The sequence below is a fragment of the Caretta caretta genome, chromosome 10 (genome assembly GCF_965140235.1).
Source record: "Caretta caretta isolate rCarCar2 chromosome 10, rCarCar1.hap1, whole genome shotgun sequence".
Taxonomy (NCBI): Eukaryota; Metazoa; Chordata; order Testudines; family Cheloniidae; genus Caretta; species Caretta caretta.
In genome coordinates this window covers 62,343,820-62,360,730 of record NC_134215.1, presented here as the reverse complement: position 1 = coordinate 62,360,730, position 16,911 = coordinate 62,343,820, and the positions used below count along the sequence as shown (strand labels likewise).

The window sequence follows — 16,911 nt, the reverse complement described above, 5'->3', positions numbered from 1 at the left end:
TCTCCATCCTCATTCAGCATATGATAGTCCTGAAGAGATTGTCTTCCAAGCAAAATATTTAAAAAATACAAAACACAAAAGGGATACATGATGATGATGAGAGGACACATTAACAAGGTAAGTAAATGTTAAATTACAGTTATGAAAGGCAGACACGAGACACAATATTTTAATCTATACAGCTCTAAAGCTACTTAGTAAAACATTGATAAACTTGATTGCAGTTTCACTAACTGAGCAATTCTGTTCTGAATGTTAAAGAACAGTGTCGCTCACTGCATTTCATACTATTACAAAACATGCGTAATTATAAATTGCTATGACAAGTGCTAGTGAAATGTTACGAGAGACAAGAGGAATGTCACACACACCAAAAGAGAAGTAATCATACAAAGGTAATTTTAGCTCCAGCGTCAATTACAGGCATGGATGATGGAAACCCCAGGAAGCTTGATTTTGCATTTATATCTTAGTATTTAGAATATTAATTTGAATTTTGAAAATAGCAGTCTTACCCAGCAAAATAATGAAACCCCAAATACAAATGCATTTAGGGAATTTAGTCTCATCTTGATGCAACTCGAAGTATGGTACAGCATAAGTGAGGCAAAAGTGGGTTCAAAGTTATTATGATAAGCAAAATAAATACAAAACATACCTGTTTGTTTCCTTTAGCCCAATATATGCCTGCGCTATTTCTCCTTTGTCTTTCATCTTCTGTACATCCTCCAAGAGGATTGTAGAATCTGTCATAGTATTCTGTGGTGAAAAAACAGTTCCAGGGTAAGGTTTAACATTTTCAAATTAATGAAGGGCTAGATTTGGCAACCTTTACTCAAGTTGAATAGCACCTTACTCCTTGTGTAACCCCCACTGAAATGAACAGTTCTGCTTGGGAGAGAAGGGGTAGCAGAATCTTGTACATTGTCTCTACCTGCCATACAGACAAAGTATCTTTTAAAATGTACCCCTCACAACACACTGAAATATCTCTATCTCTAACTCTATCTACCAAGTGTGTGCGTGTGCCTACACTTCCCTTTCCTCATCTGCCCACCATCTAAAAGGAACAACATAAACCTCATGAAACAGTGAATTCACATTTTATTTTGAATTCTCGTGAACGGTCGTCTTATAATTTTTTTAATATAAGCAACAAAATTTTCAAAAGATGTATTCAATTCACAAATACATTTTATTGCTGTTTATGATTCAGAAATGGTAGCATTAACCCTGTCATATTTGGAACCTTGCAAATAATTTCCATTTCCACCTTTACACAGTTTTAAAGGTTATTTTGGAAAGTTGGCAGTAATGTACACTGGCAAATTCTGCAAGTAAAAAGATCATCATCACCTGATTTGTTCAACACAGAGTTCAATGTACATAGTTCAATTTTTGCTGCTGCATTTTCCCTTTTTCTTCACTTCAGCTTAGTAAGATTTTTATCTGATTTCTCCAACCTCATATGCCAAGTTGTTTTTAATTTTACATCATTTTACGTGGATGATAATGTCGTGAAGCTGCATGGCTTTAATGGATACCAGAACCTAAAGCCTGACATTTCTGTTTCACTCTCACAGTAATTAAGTCTCTGAGCAAGGCTACTACTAAGTATTTCAGACTTAGCCTGCACAGGCAGTTTTGCAAGATTTGAGCCTTATAGCATGAGAAGTGACAAAGCACATGAGCTCCACACAGTTACTGCCAGCTTCCTTGTCAGACGACAGTAACCTTTTCCAACTGCAAAACCATAAATGTAAGAAATTATTTTAACAACTCTGATGTTATTCTACATTTTTGAAGTAAAACTCATATAATTCTGACAACCCAATTAAGCTTCAACACACTGTACATGCATATTCTGATCTTTGTGTTGATGAAATAAATACTATTTACTCTCAGATCTCCAGGGTTGCCATGAATGGTATAGTTGTAGTAATATATGAATGAAAGGCTGTCATAAATATAAAGGGAAGGGTAAACCCCTTTGAAATCCATCCTGGCCAGGGGAAAGCTCCTCTCACCTGCAAAGGGTTAAGAAGCTAAAGGTAACCTTGCTGGCACCTGACCAAAATGACCAATGAGGAGACAAGATACTTTCAAAAGCTGGGAGGAGGGAGAGAAACAAAGGGTCTGTGTGTCTGTCTATATTCTGTCTTGGCCGGGGATAGACCAGGAATGGAGTCTTAGAACTTTTAGTAAGTAATCTAGCTAGGTACATGTTAGATTATGATTTCTTTAAATGGCTGAGAAGAGAACTGTGCTGAATAGAATAACTATTTCTGTCTGTGTATCTTTTTTGTAACTTAAGGTTTTGCCTAGAGGGGTTCTCTATGTTTTGAATCTAATTACCCTGTAAGGTATCTACCATCCTGATTTTACAGGGGGGATTTCTTTATTTCTATTTACTTCTATTTTTTATTAAAAGTCTTCTTGTAAGAAAACTGAATGCTTTTTCATCGTTCTCAGATCCAAGGGTTTGGGTCTGTGGTCACCTATGCAAATTGGTGAGGCTTTTTATCCAACATTTCCCAGGAAAGGGGTGGGGTGCAAGTGTTGGGAGGATTGTTCATTGTTCTTAAGATCCAAGGGTCTGGGTCTGTAGTCACCTAGGCAAATTGGTGAGGCTTTTTACCAAACCTTGTCCAGGAAGTGGGGTGCAAGGTTTTGGGAAGTATTTTGGGGGGAAAGATGTGTCCAAACAGCTCTTCCCCAGTAAACAGTATAAGTTTGGTGGTGGTAGTGGCCAATCCAAGGACAAAGGGTGGAATATTTTGTACCTTGGGGAAGTTTTGACCTAAGCTGGTAAAGATAAGCTTAGGAGGTTTTTCATGCAGGTCCCCACATCTGTACCCTAGAGTTCAGAGTGGGGGAGGAACCTTGACAAAGGCCTTCATTACAAACAAAATGTATGGAACATAACTATGTTCTTCTCAGCTCTGTGTGTTGTACCTCTCACCTAAAACTTCTAATCCAATAACTTTCGGCCTTTCCTGCCAAACATTTTTAGATTGTAGTGCTCTGGATTAAGTCATGCGTATGTTACCTTTGACACATTACAACACTAAAAACACTATAAAGCTATGTAATTTTTCACATCACAGACTCTTATGTGCGATTTACAGTTACATAATTGTAATATTACCATCTCTAAAGAGGGATCTGATTCCCAATTTCCCCTGGAACTGTGCTGCTCTTACTCCCCAAACACCTCTGATAAAATACATTTATTCAACTGACTGCATAAATTTCAGGGTTTTTTAATTTAATCTTTAAATTACCATAACCTGCCAGTATCACCTTAGCTCTAAATTGTTGTTATGCTTGTTTTAAAGAACTTGTAGATTAATTTTTTTCTTATTCCTTTAGGGAATGAGAAAAGATCTCTGCAAAGCGTGACGACTGAACTTCAAATACATCAAAGTTATTTGTGAACTAGTGAAGTGACAGCTCAAACGTGTTTCATATTTGATGATGTTTTTAGCCTGTAAGAAATCTGGCTTACAGCAGCGAAAAAATGTTTACCTTATCCTCCTGGCAATCAAATCGGCAAGCAAGAAGGAAGAGAAACAATTAATCAGCAAATTCTGTTCCTGCCATAGCTGTCCAAACTAACAATCAAAAATTATCTGCAAACTTATCATTGTCCATCCCATTGGTCACCTTTTTATTTCCCTTGTACTCAAACAGGTGTGAAGACCACACCTGCATCTTCTTGTTAGGAACAATTTATTCTAGGATTTATTTACAATATTTCACTAACAGGTTTTGTTCCCTTTATAACTAATTATGTTAAAAGTTAAGACATGAACAGCCACCTGTATCACAGACTTTCACTATACTTTCAGTAAACATCTCTTTACAGTAGCAGGGGAAAAAGGTAACACCCATACTCAGTTCCTGGTGGGCTTACCAAGCTCTGGATGGCTCAGTTCTCCAATCCAATTATCATGTCTACTTGTTTGGTGTTATCTGAAAAGTCCTAATGTTTTTTGGTTAAAGAGATATTACTTTCAAGTTGAGTCCTGCTTTTGAAATTGTGAAAGATCCTAAATATCTCATCATCAGAACTACAGTTTTATTCTCCTTTAAGATATGTACTTAAGGGGACTATGATGGCACCTATTGCTCTTGTTAAGATAACATGGTAACTTAACCATTCAGCTGGAATAGGCACAACATTGTAAATGATCCTTTTGACACTTTCTTGCAACTTGGAAACAAAGAAGGGTGATCATTTATGCCCAGACTTAGATCTGGAGGAAACATTTCCTGCTGCCTCCTACTGAACTATGAGCTGGGGGAATATAGGAGGATTTCTGGGAAGTGTGGTAAGTTTGCCAACTGACCTAAATATTCATAAGGGGCTAGTGCCACTCAAGCTGAATCGCACCAGCAAGCAGTTGACAGTGATTTTTGCATTGCTAGCAGAGTAACTAATTTAAATGATGGGAGGTGCTCTGAGTTTTCTGCAACAGAAATACAGCACAATTCCAATCAATGCTCTTCAATTATTTTTGCTGCCAACTTCTAAATACATCCAGGCTTTAACACTTTGTCTGAATAAAGTTAACAATTAAGCATGCATTTAGCAGTCCAGGGAAAGAAATATTGTTGGCAGTTAAACCAAACTCTAAGGGTGTGTCTACACTAGCTGCTGGATCGGCGGGCAACAATCGATCCAGCAGGGATCAATTTATCGTGTCTAGTCTAGATGCAATAAATCAATCCCCGAGTGCTGTCCTGTGGACTCCTGTACTCCACTGTGGCGAGAGGCGCAGGCGGAGTCGACAGGGGAGCATCAGCAGTTGACTCACCGTGGTAAGTAGATCTAAGTATGTCGACTTCAGCTACATTATTCACGTAGCTGAAGTTGCATAACTTAGATCGACCGCCCGCCCGCCCCACCCCCCCAGTGTAGACAAGGGCTAAGTTACATTCTTTGTCAATTTCTCATGTAAATAATCATCTTCTGAAGATCTTGGCCAAATGTCAATAAATCAGCCCTGGTCTGACTAACTAGAGATATGTTAAGGAAAACAATTGGCTTGTAGGCCAGAAATCGGTCTAGTTATGGAATCTCCCACTTTGGCCTATTCTAATTTTGTGTTCTTATAACAACCCCTGCTCACTCCTAAAAAGGCTTTAAAGGACCATGTGTAGACTGGGGAGGAAAACTGATCTGGCTCATTTAAGAAAATCATCACAACACTCCCAGGTAAAAAGTTGTAGCTTAATGCTGCAATTTAACTTTACTTCCCAGGACATCTGCAGGCTGTTACTTACCTTGGGTTGAATAGCCTCCTTCTGACTCACCAGCTGAGACCTCAGGATGAGGACTTCTTCCTTGCGTACCTCCAGTTCCTCACTTACGGAGGTCAGCTGATCCAGGAGGACTCTGTAGGCAGGGGCACCAGGAGCAGTCACCTCTGGAGAGCTCCTCTCCAAAAGGGCCTTCTGCAGCTCATTCAGCTCATTCTTCAGCTTCTTGTTCTCAGATTCAAGTTCTTGACGCTGCAAAGAAAAAAGACATCCCCATCACTTAGCAGAACCCCTTCTACTCCTCCACAACAGTTACACAGAATTACGAACCACAGGACAGAAGTGTTAAAACTATGGGGAAAATCTCTCCCATTTTCCTGATCTCTTAGCCATAGGGAACAGTGCCTAGAAGGATTTCACTAACTGGTCTACCCTTTGTCTGAAGTACAAAACCAGAAACACCCCCGCGCTGGCCCCTATAAAGGCTCAACTGAAAAATGTCCATTAATCTCTTCCTCCTCTACTCTTCCCTTGACACAAAATTTTTCAAGAATTTCTATTAGACCCAAGCCAGCTTGTGCCTAGCAGGGTTATCAAGATTCTGCACTGTGCAGAAGATGCTAGCAGCATGTGACTCTCTCAAACAAACTATGGTACTGGGACGTGATCATCTGTTTGGTATGGTCCATCATATGCAACAATATCAGCAAAGCCATAGGCTAGGTGCATTGGTGTATTTATTATACAAAGCAGTTTAACCAGCTACAGGGAAGTCCTGTGTGTAAGGAGCAATTCCAGTAGTGTAGTCCCCTGCCATGCCTTCCTACAGCTCACAGTGAACAATTATGCAATAAAATGTCTATTGAGGAGGTTCTTCCTGATTCTTTCTCCAGCTGACTTACATCCTGAAGCAGGAAAGATAGTACTTACTATCCTAGCTAGTGTAACTGGTGATAACATTCTTACTAATCCTTTAAATACCAGAAGCCTCCTATCCAGAATTACCTTGAGTGACTCATATTCTAGCTCTGCGCCTCTCATTGGGGGCCTTTCCTCCTCCTCCTAGGAAAGAACACAGACAAAAGTAAAAATAAATTCCATCCTTCATCTGTTACTAACAGGAGTCAAGGCAGAAAAATGAAAATGTGCATTTTGCAGTCATGATGGGAGTTAAAGCTATTCTTCCTGGGAAGCTGAATACAGTGTATTTAGCCCTATACCTCCGAGTATTTTGTGTGGTATGTTTACATTGCCTTGTTTCATTTACTTTTTGTGCTTATCAAAGATAAATAAAATCAGGGGCAAACTGGTAAAGTTATTTGAATAGGGACAGAGAAGATCTACTCTAAATACTAAATGCAAAGAGGCTCAAGAAATCCATCAACAGAAGGGAAATGAGAATCAGTTGCCAAAATAGGACTCATATTTCTAGAAGTATTTCAAGAATATAAATCAGAGGCAAGAATAAAAAAATCCCCCAGATCTGAATGATCATAATCTTCGGATCTGGATTCAGATCCAAACTCTTTGGCTTGATTCTTCCTGTAAGGTAAATACTGAACAGAACGAGGAATTGTTTAAATAGAGTGTTAAGTGTCAGAGTGCTTAATAAAAGTGTCACGATTTTCAAAGGCACGGATTACCCTCAGCTCCCATTGAGTTTAATAGTGGGTTCCTTAATAATAAACCAAATAAACTTTGAAATAAACCAAAATCAGCCCAGAAAAAAGCTTGAAAGCTTGTCTCTCTCACCAAAAGTAGTTGGTGCAATAAAAGATATTACCTCACCCTTGTCTTTCTAAGATCCGCCCACTTATTTTTAATGCCACAACGTGGATTTAGGAGACTGAATTTAGGTACTCAGGCATGTAACTTTTGGCCAAACAAAGTAAGTACTAATGGAGCAGATGGTTTTATAGAAACCATTCAGCAGGCCAAATTGTCTATATGTTACTAAGGTGGAAACAACATGAGGTCCTCATGTGACTGGCTAGATGCACTCTACCCTGGTCTTGGTGCGGAGAGCCTGTTCCTCTTTCCTGTCCAGTTCATCCTGCAAGGATTGCTTTTCCTGCTCCAGCTCTGTAACCCGTTTCTGCAGCTTGAGGAACAGAGACATGTCCAGCGGTGCCTTTTTCTCACTTGGCTCCTGCTTGAGGAAGAACACAGCGGAGTCAAGAAGGGTCACCATTCCATGTCAGGCGCAAAGGGTATTGTGAGAAGAGAGGAGAGAAAGACTGGAGAAACAGGATGATTAGGGGCATATACATGTTACTTGATTCTGAGAGCTACATATTGGCATCCATAATGTATCACTAACCTTCAAAAGGGTATTTTAAAAAGGACTGACTAGTATAAAAGGTATCTAGCCTAGAGCTTTAAAGGCAGAAATAACTAGATACTAACTCTAAGGCATAAAGTCTAATTAATCATACCTCTTTTACTTACTTGTTTGGAGGGGAGACGGGAGAAAAGAAATAAGTCTGTGGTTAGATTCACTATGAAACAAACTAACTACAGGCAAACTTCTAATTTTTTAAACTATTATTGTTAGGTTCTTTAGTTAAAAGCAATATATTGCATAATTTCTTTATTTGGACCCACCATTAAGCAACCCAATAAACTGGAGTGTGAAATATAAAAATGACCAGAAGGAAGTGATTTGGGTACATTCAGAAGTTTCCTGCCCTTTTTCTTGTACTACTGTAGCTGCACTGTATACACTTGGATTAATCAACTAGCCTTCTTTTGGTATCTTGGTGTAAAGGCCATCATGTGTAATTCAAAGCTGTAATGGAACTTGTTGGAGGCAAATATTTTATAGCTTATCATGTTTCAGTGAAGACTAAGCAATTACTGTGGAGTGCACCCTAATCCTTTAAAGCCTAGAAAGGATATTAGAAAAGATTCAACTATGCACTTATAAAGAAAACAAAGCATTTATAACATATTAGTATATAATGGTCACAAACTACAAAAACCTTTCGATACAAATTCCGTAGAAAATGAGGGTGTTTAAAAGTGGGGTTCTGGCTTGAAATTATCTCTACTTTCTTGGATACTGTTTACTATTGTTAGCCTTCATTTTTAATAGGTTAAATTAATGAAAATTTAATCTCTCTATCTGCACACAGTCCTGTGTGGATTACTTTATTCATTAATATTCAGAAGAACAAAATTGCTGTGAAGCATGATTTTGGAAAAAAATAAAAAAGCAGTTAAATAAGGCTGCAGCCAATGTGAGAAAAAACATTTGGATCTCATGAGAAATGCTATTACATGACACTACACATGACAGTTTCCATCTATCCATAAAGATGAGGTATCACTAGGCCAGTGTCCTGCTCAGTAAATTACCCCATGAAATGATGGGGTGTAAATTAGCTGTTATCACTCAAGAAAGAGATCCTGGAGTCATTGTGGATAGTTCTCTGAAAACATCCACTCAATGTGCAGCAACAGTCAAAAAAGCGAACAAAAACATTAGGAACCTTTAGGAAAGGAATAGATAGCAAAACAGAAAATATCATGCCACTATATAAATCCATGGTATGCCCACAGCTTGAATACTGTGTGCAGTTCTGGGCACCCATATCCATATCTCCAAAAAGATATATTAAAATTGGAAAAGGTGCAGAAATGGGCAACAAATGATTAGGGGTCTGGAGCAGCTTCCATATGAGGAGAGATTAAAAAGATTGGGGTTCTTCAGCTTAAAAAAGAGATGACTAAGGGGGGTATATAAGAGAGGTCTATAAAATCATGAATGGTGTGGAGAAAGTGAATAAGGAAGTATTATTTACCCCTTCACAGAACACAAGAACCAGGGGTCACCCAATGAAATAAATAGGTAGCAGGTTTAAAATGAACAAAAGGAAGTACTTCTTCACACAAGGCACAGTTAACCTGTGGAACTCATTACCAGAGGATGTTGTGAAGGCAAAAAGTATAACTGGGTTCAAAAAAAGAATTAGATAAGTTCACGGAGGATAGGTCCATCAATGGCTATTAGCTAATATGGTCCGGGACGCAACCCCATTCTCTGGGTGGCCCTAAACCTCCAACTGCCAGAAGCTAGGACTGGATGACAGGGGATGGATCACTCAATAACTGCCCTGTTCTGTTCACTCGTTTTGAAGCCTCTACATTGGCCACTGTCAGAAGACTAGATGGACCACGAGTCTAACCCAGTATGGCCATTCTTATGAAAAATGGAAGTAGAAATACATGACATCTAGAGGATCTGCACAAGCTATAACTTGATTTCAACAGTCTGTCTAAGGAGGAATTGCAGGAACAATAATGGCAGTCAGTAAAACCCAACTATGGAGACACCAGACAGAGCCGAACTCTGTCCCTCTAAATCACCATTATTCAGTAGGTGAGGAAGGAGTGACATGCTGTATGACCACCCACAGTCAAGAGTGAAATCAGAAGTCTAAAAGAAAAGAAAGTGTCCCCAGCTTGAGTAGAAAATGCTGTCCATTTCTTGACTGGCATAGCACATGCCAGCTCAGGAATCTGATGGCTCTTTGGCATGTTTGTAGTCATATCAACAGAAGTTTCTGTGTATGGGCTTTTTTTCGAATCTTGAGATATGTTAAGAAAGAGTTGCAGATACACGTGAATTTACACCATAATTAGTACTAACTGCTTGTGGCAGTAGAAGAGCTGACTAATAATTCTGGAAAAATTCCAAATAATCCAGGATTCAAATGAATGCATACTTGAGGTTACAGTAATGAGGCACCTTTCAAGTTTTCTTCTTCTGTATCGCATAGAAAAAAAAATACAGTATGATGTTCTCCTCACTGAGTGAAATTCACCCCAGTGAAAAAGGCCCATATATACAGCCTTTTAATGTGGGCATTAAGTGATGCATAGAACTTTGAGTGGCCAGTCTCCATTGAAGTGAACTTCACTGATAAAGTGCACGAGAATTGCACGGCATTTTGTGACACTGGTGCAACAGTTCTGTAAGTCTGAGTAGTAATCAGCTATGAAATTTGTAGCTACCTTCCTCTTTCGGCACAGTTATTGAGAGAATAATTAGCTACTTGTGCCTCCCTGAACTTTTAAATATATAGAATAGAAGTTGCTTTTCAGTCACCTGCAAGCTGTTTTTGAGCGCCCACTTTTGAGCATGCAACTGATTGTGCCCTCAAAAGTTGCAGGGCGACTATGTCACGTGTAAATCAGGCAGCTGTGTGACCAACTACCCTATATTCCTTTATTGTAATTTAAAGAAAATTAAAAATATATTTTTACTGAAATCTTTTTTGTAGGATTACCGAGATACAACTCTATACTGAGCCATTCATAAAGAAAATGGGATACGGTGGACTAAAGCACTAGATTCTTGATACTAAGATTTGCCAGTCACAAAGAAAAGATGGGCATAGATTTGCTGGTGATTAGTGAAAAGTACTGGAGTTTCTCTAACATTACCTCCATTCTCAGTGGTAAGTCTTCTGTCTCTGTAATCTCAGAGCTAAATGTATATTCAGATTCATTGCTACTATGTGTGGAATCCGTTCTTTTGTGCCCAGGCTTGGGGATGCTCTGAAGTGCAAATAAAATAAGTCAGTACAGCATTATAGTCACCTGCCCATAACCCAGTGGCTTAGCTTCTAGTGCTCTGAGTTACTCCACAGCAACCATAACTTTGGGGAAAGATTTGAGATTCTGGTTCCTCTATGCCACCTGGGCCCCGAAAAGAAGTTTAAAAATGGGTTAGCAGGGGATTTCCACCTTTTTCTTTCTGAGCTTCCTGCCCACTCCCCAATATACTATAAAAACTTCCAGGGCCCAGTGGGGGGGGGAGGCGCCCTCAGGGCTCCTAGATTCAGCCACTGGGTGTGTGTGGGGGGGCCTCAGGGCTTCAGCTGCAGGGGGGGGGGCTTGGGGCTGTGGACTTCAGCCACTGGGCAGGTGTGGGGGTGCGTGCTGGTCTCCAGGTGGGAGTGCTCAAGGCTTTTGCCCCGCGGGGCACCAGGGCTCTGGGCGGGGGAGGGAGGGAGCTGAGGGCTTCAGCCTTGTGCGAGAGAACCGCAGCTCAGGGCTTTTGATCCAGGGGGAGCGCCAGGGCTTGGGGCTCCCCACAGCTCCACTCCCAGCTTCAGCCCACGGGGGTCACCAAGGCTCTAGCTCTCGGGGAAGCACTGGGGCTCAGGGCTTCCTGTGGCTTAGTTCCCGGTTCCAGCCCCATGCTTCAGCCTCGGGGCCCTGAAGCCCCTTGAAACCAAGTCACAGCCTCTCAGGGGCCATGGATCCTACTTCAGAACTGCTGGGTTAGACAACATGAAGTGTTTTGGTGGAGCAAAAGCCATCAGATTAGAGCTAATGTTTAAGGGGCAAATTCTGCTCTGGCACACAGGCAAACAATTCCCATGCACAGATCTGTGAACAAAATCTGACCCTACATTATTTCACCAAGTTTTGCTAAAATACTGTCCGCAAACAGGACACAGTTTTACTATATTTGAAATCACTTACCACCATCAGATTCACCTCATCCCTGAGATCGTCATAGCGCTCCTCTAAGCGGCTGAACTCATTCAGAAGATTCTGATATCTTAACCTTTCATCATTCAGATCTAGCTCCAGCTGTTTCGTTTCCTCAACAAGCTTCTTCTCCATGGTCTCTGTCACCAAACAGATGATACCAAGGTGTGAACAAGATGGATCTTGGGAACCTATTTAATCTGTGATGTCCATATTCCACAGGTACGGAATAAAGCAAGACACTATGCACAAGTATAGAGCAAGACACTATGCACAAGTATGCAAAGAACACAGATACTGTACAAACTGTGCTGTTAAAAACAAAACAAGCCTCAAAACAAACAAGGGATTTGATAGCTGCTTTCAACTACCTGAGAGGTGGTTCCAGAGAGGATGGTTCTAGACTATTCTCAGTGGTAGAAGAGGACAGGACAAGGAGTAATGGTCTCAAGTTGCAGTGGGGGAGGTTTAGGTTGGATATTAGGAAAAACTTTTTCACTAGGAGGGTGGTGAAACACTGGAATGCGTTGCCTAGGGAGGTGGTGGAATCTCCTTCCTTAGAAGTTTTTAAAAGGTCAGGCTTGACAAAGCCCTGGCTGGGATGATTTAATTGGGGATTGGTCCTGCTTTTGAGCAGGGGGTTGGACTAGATGACCTCCTGAGGTCCCTTCCAACCCTGATATTCTATGATTCTATGATTCTATTTATGCCATTGCAGGAAAGTGCTGCATCAAAGACAAAAAGGACTAGGGTTCACTTCCGTAAAGTCTTCTCCATTGTCTGTCACCTAATAATTTGGGGTGGTACAGTAAAACTGTTTATCCTAGTCTGCTTTTGTACTGTATTAGTCTAGTATCTGAAGATGGCATCTCCATTTGTATATATCTTCAATGTAAAACAAGGATAGTCTTGGCTCTTCCGCATCTTTCTACAGTTACGATTAGGTGCTCACCACAAAGTCACTTACTAAGATGCAACAATACATCTGTTATTTGTTTCAGCGCTATTAGAAAAATAGGCGTTGGTCTGTGTGTGGTTTTCTCCGATGCTCTGGATAATGCAGGGACCAAAGTGAACTGTGCAATCTGGTGCTGGACAAGAGTTTAGAAAGCAACAGACAACCCAACAAAGATGATGATGATGTGTGTGTGTCTTTGTGTGATTGCAATAAAGGGGATTAGTTTTCTCCAAATAGAAATTATTTTTTTTCAGAGACGAGGTTCAGAAGCAATCATCAAAAATCATAAGCCCTGTGCCAGCTCTGTACAGACACAGAGCCCAGTTTACAGAGCCCAGTTGCCTCAACTTGAGTGTGCAAATACCACATTTGTGCATTTAAAAAGAATTTAAGTGTGTAATTACTCACTTTGTACGTCAAATATCAAGCTGCACATCCAAGTATGGAATTTGCATTCACAATTTAGTAGACCACTTTTGATCATTTGACCCCAATGGGTTAATTATATTTAACAACAGTCAGAACTAGTTTACTTTTTTTTAAAAATATATCTTTGGGGATTCTTAACACTCAAACTATCAACAGTTGTATAGCACATGTGGTCCTATATTACAGTTGTAAATTACATTCTAAAGGGAAACATAGTTAATAAACCACAGCAGATTAACCAGCTCTGAGTCGCTTTACAAAGGAAGAAACAAACAAAAAAGAAAGTGAAGTGAACAGAACTGACCGGTCATCTCCTTGGCCTGATCCTGGATGCGACGATTCAGCTCCTCCTTTTCCTTTTTCAGTAATGTGTTTTGTTCTTTTAGTTCTGATAACAACTGTAAAAACAACATAAGGTTTGGCTCAGGATAAGGACTGCAGTCACAGGAATGTGTTTAATCTGTGCACCTAAAGCTCTGAAGGATCTGACTCCACTGCATCCTTGTAGTAAGAAATCAAAAATTCGATGTTTTTAACTGTCCTTCAGAAAATAAGATCAGTGAGCTAAAGTGCCACCTTCACTTCTTAATTCACATCCCAATTGCACCCTCTCCTGCATGCATCACACACTGAATTTCTGATCAGATGAGGCCAATGAACACAAGAGCCTGGAGTGTTTAACCCAGGGATGCCATTTAAATTGTATTGCATCGAAAGACACATGGATTAGAAACAAATTCAATGATTCTGCCCTATGCCTCTTAAGATTTGATGGCGGTGTGATCCAAGAGCTTGTCTACAAACAAAAGTTGTACTGCTTTAACCATACTGGTATAGCCAAAGTGGTACATACCCTTTACCAGCATAAGGCACCTTTATACCAGCATACCTGTAGTAACATTAGGAGCTGTGTTAGTAATTGTATTGCTAGTAAATGCTTCCCCTAACATGCATATTAATACCAGTACAAAAACTGTGTTTGCAGACCAGACCTACAGACAGTTACAAGACTGCTCTATGGAAACTCTTTCTTTAGCAAAGGACCCAAAAATTTGAACAAATTTAAATGGAAAATTGTTTATTTTATTGTTTTGAAGTAACATGTTTTCAGTTTGATAGAGGCTGAGTGCCACACAGATTTCCAAAAACGTGTGGGTGGGGAAGTAACAGAATCATTGTTCTTGGGGGACACATTCAGCTTGAGGTCAGATCAATTCACTATGTTTCTCGCTTTGAAAAATGCTCCCATCAGCAAGCTTCCTGTACTACTCCATATGCTGTACTCAACCCAAGAACAACAGAAGGAAAAGGATAATTTTAGTAACTGTGAATTTCTAAGATCTCAGGAACAGCAAACCAATGGGCTTTTAGAGACAGGCTGTTTCTAAAACTTTGGTATTTTGGGGTAGGGAGTTCCCACCTGCTCTGTTTCCTGTTTGTATTTGTCTGCCCATTCCTCAATTGTCTTCTTTTCAGATTGTGTTTGGTGCAGCTCCTTTCGAAGCTTGGTGATCTCCTCTTGGAGCACATGCACACGATTGGTGGCATTCTTAGCCTCCTCCTCACTCATACGAAACCTTTCCACGTCACTCCGCAGCTTCTCAGTCTCTGTGTTGTAAGTGGTTTCCAGGCTAGTTAGTTTCTCCAGCAGGGATTTGTAGTCTTTATGCTTTACAAAACACAATGAAGACATATGTGCATTTAGAATAGCTTTGTTTTAATGAGAATGTTAGTGCTGGTGAAAGGTGCTATATTGACAGACTGAATCACTCTATTTATTCACAGAACACTTGATGCTTGGCCAGGAAGATAGCAGCATCCAAACCTTCATGTCCCAGGTTAAAATCAGACAAAGCCCATGCATGCCCAGCAACTTGTTTTCCATTCAACACCCTGAAAAAAGTGTATCGTGACAGGGGATGGATCACCAGATAAATTACCTGTTATGTTCATTCCCTCTGGGGCACCTGGCATTGGCCACTGTCAGCTACTGGGCAAGATGGATCTTTGGTCTGACCCAGTATGGCCGTTCTTACGTATGGAAATGGTATGGAATGGTACATTATCTACTGATTCACATCTAAACTGATCCACTCTCCCCTCTATGGAAAGGGATATTTCTCCTGACTAAAGAAGAAAACTGATTCCTTTTAAAGAAAAATTCTGCTCCCAATAATTACTGTATTTTTCCAACAATTGCCCATACTTCAAATATTGAGGCAGATGATGAGAGACTCCTGACCATTCACTCTTGGGGCATTTACCTGCTCATCAACTTTACGCTGCAGCTGCATGATCTTGTTCTCCATCCCAATATTGAGCTTCTTGTACCGTTCCACAGAGCGTGCCTCTATCTTCAGCTTCTTCAGCTCCCTCTTGGCCATCATACGCCTGTAGCAGCATTGCAGGTAGACAATTGCCTTCAAGCTCCTACGGTAGTGCACACGAGCCAGCCAGCCCCGCATGTGTTTCTGAATAATAATGGCCTTGTGCTCTCGAAGCATCTGCGTTTAAAAACAAAACCATTAGATGAAAAAGCCACACACTGTATTTATACAAAATTAACAACATTCTGCAAGGAGACATATATAGGTAACAACTAGAGACACATCCATTTGAAAAGAGAAACTGCAGGTGAAAGGCAGCAGGAGAGGACCAGGGAATCAGTATAAATAAATAAAATAAATTAACCTAAGAAGCAAGAGAAGAAGATGGGGAAAGAAATGAGAGAAAGCTAAAATGAAGGGAAAGAGATGGAAGGAAGGAACTGGGGACATTTGTATTGATGTGAGATCCCTGTTAATTACAAGAATATAGAACACCTATAGACAAAACAACAAATCCATCCCTAGACTTCTAGGGATGACTAGATCTTGCTCTTACTATACCCTTTTATTATGAGGCCACTTGAAGTCATTGGTACATGGACAGATAGATAAATTCAGCAACTTATTGTTTAGTCTCACTATATATCTTCCAAATATATACACATATACATGAACCTCCTCTGCATTTCAATAGTTGGTAGTAGCTTATGAAGTTGAATTCCAATTTCCATTCTTTCCCCCCTGCCTTTTCTTTCTTTAGTTATTCCTAACTTGTAAAAACTTTTTTTTAATGCTTTCTCATGCTTACTGTTTGGCTAAAGATCAAACAAAATTGATGCAGCTTTTTTGAAGTTCTGCAAACATTAAAGGAATGCTTTCCTCCCCATTTATTCCAATCAGAAATTTTGCACCCTCCTAATTCCAGAACAGCTGACAGTAGAAATTTCAAAACATGGCTTGACATTCTTTATTAAAATATAAAAACAATTCAGGTTTGATGAAAAAATGGGTTAGAATTGAAGTTATCAGTGTTTTAGCTACCAATCTTTCATATTCAAACAAATTTTCTATTTACTTTTTGGACAGCTGAATTAAGGATGCTTTAGTGATTTCCAAGGTCTGGAGGTCCTAAATTCCATAGGATGAGAGAGTTTTGCTCTAAAGAGTTAGAACTAAAGGGTTTAGCTTCTAAAGGGTAATGTGTGCGTCATACATTATGAACCAAAGTCATCTGTAAGGAGAGCTTGTCAATTAGTCACAGGAAGACAACTACACAATCTAGAATCCCAGGACTGCAAACAAAGCCTCTGTTTCTTCCGGCAGTCATCCCAGGATCATAGGCCTTAATAAAATTTCTCCTTCACATCAATGCATCTGTCTTACATTTATCATTTGTTCCATCTGTGATGGGAGGATTTTATAATAGGT

General features: G+C 40.0%; 1 protein-coding gene across 4 annotated transcripts in view; it reads right to left on the bottom strand.

Annotated features, from left to right (window-relative positions):
- Positions 1-16,911, bottom strand: part of MYO5A (myosin VA) — a 213,993-nt gene that overhangs the window by 29,935 nt on the left and 167,147 nt on the right. For 2 of the 4 annotated variants that reach the window (XM_075133075.1, XM_048866652.2), the window contains exons 21-29: positions 15,421-15,660; positions 14,577-14,825; positions 13,461-13,554; positions 11,761-11,909; positions 10,714-10,827; positions 7,271-7,417; positions 6,271-6,327; positions 5,290-5,517; positions 659-759 (exon numbers count right to left, since the gene is read on the bottom strand). In XM_075133075.1, the coding sequence (XP_074989176.1) occupies positions 659-759; positions 5,290-5,517; positions 6,271-6,327; positions 7,271-7,417; positions 10,714-10,827; positions 11,761-11,909; positions 13,461-13,554; positions 14,577-14,825; positions 15,421-15,660 (1,379 nt within the window). The remainder of the gene's footprint in view (positions 1-658; positions 760-5,289; positions 5,518-6,270; positions 6,328-7,270; positions 7,418-10,713; positions 10,828-11,760; positions 11,910-13,460; positions 13,555-14,576; positions 14,826-15,420; positions 15,661-16,911) is intronic. The other 2 variants (XM_075133076.1, XM_048866654.2) reach the window with 1 other exon arrangement.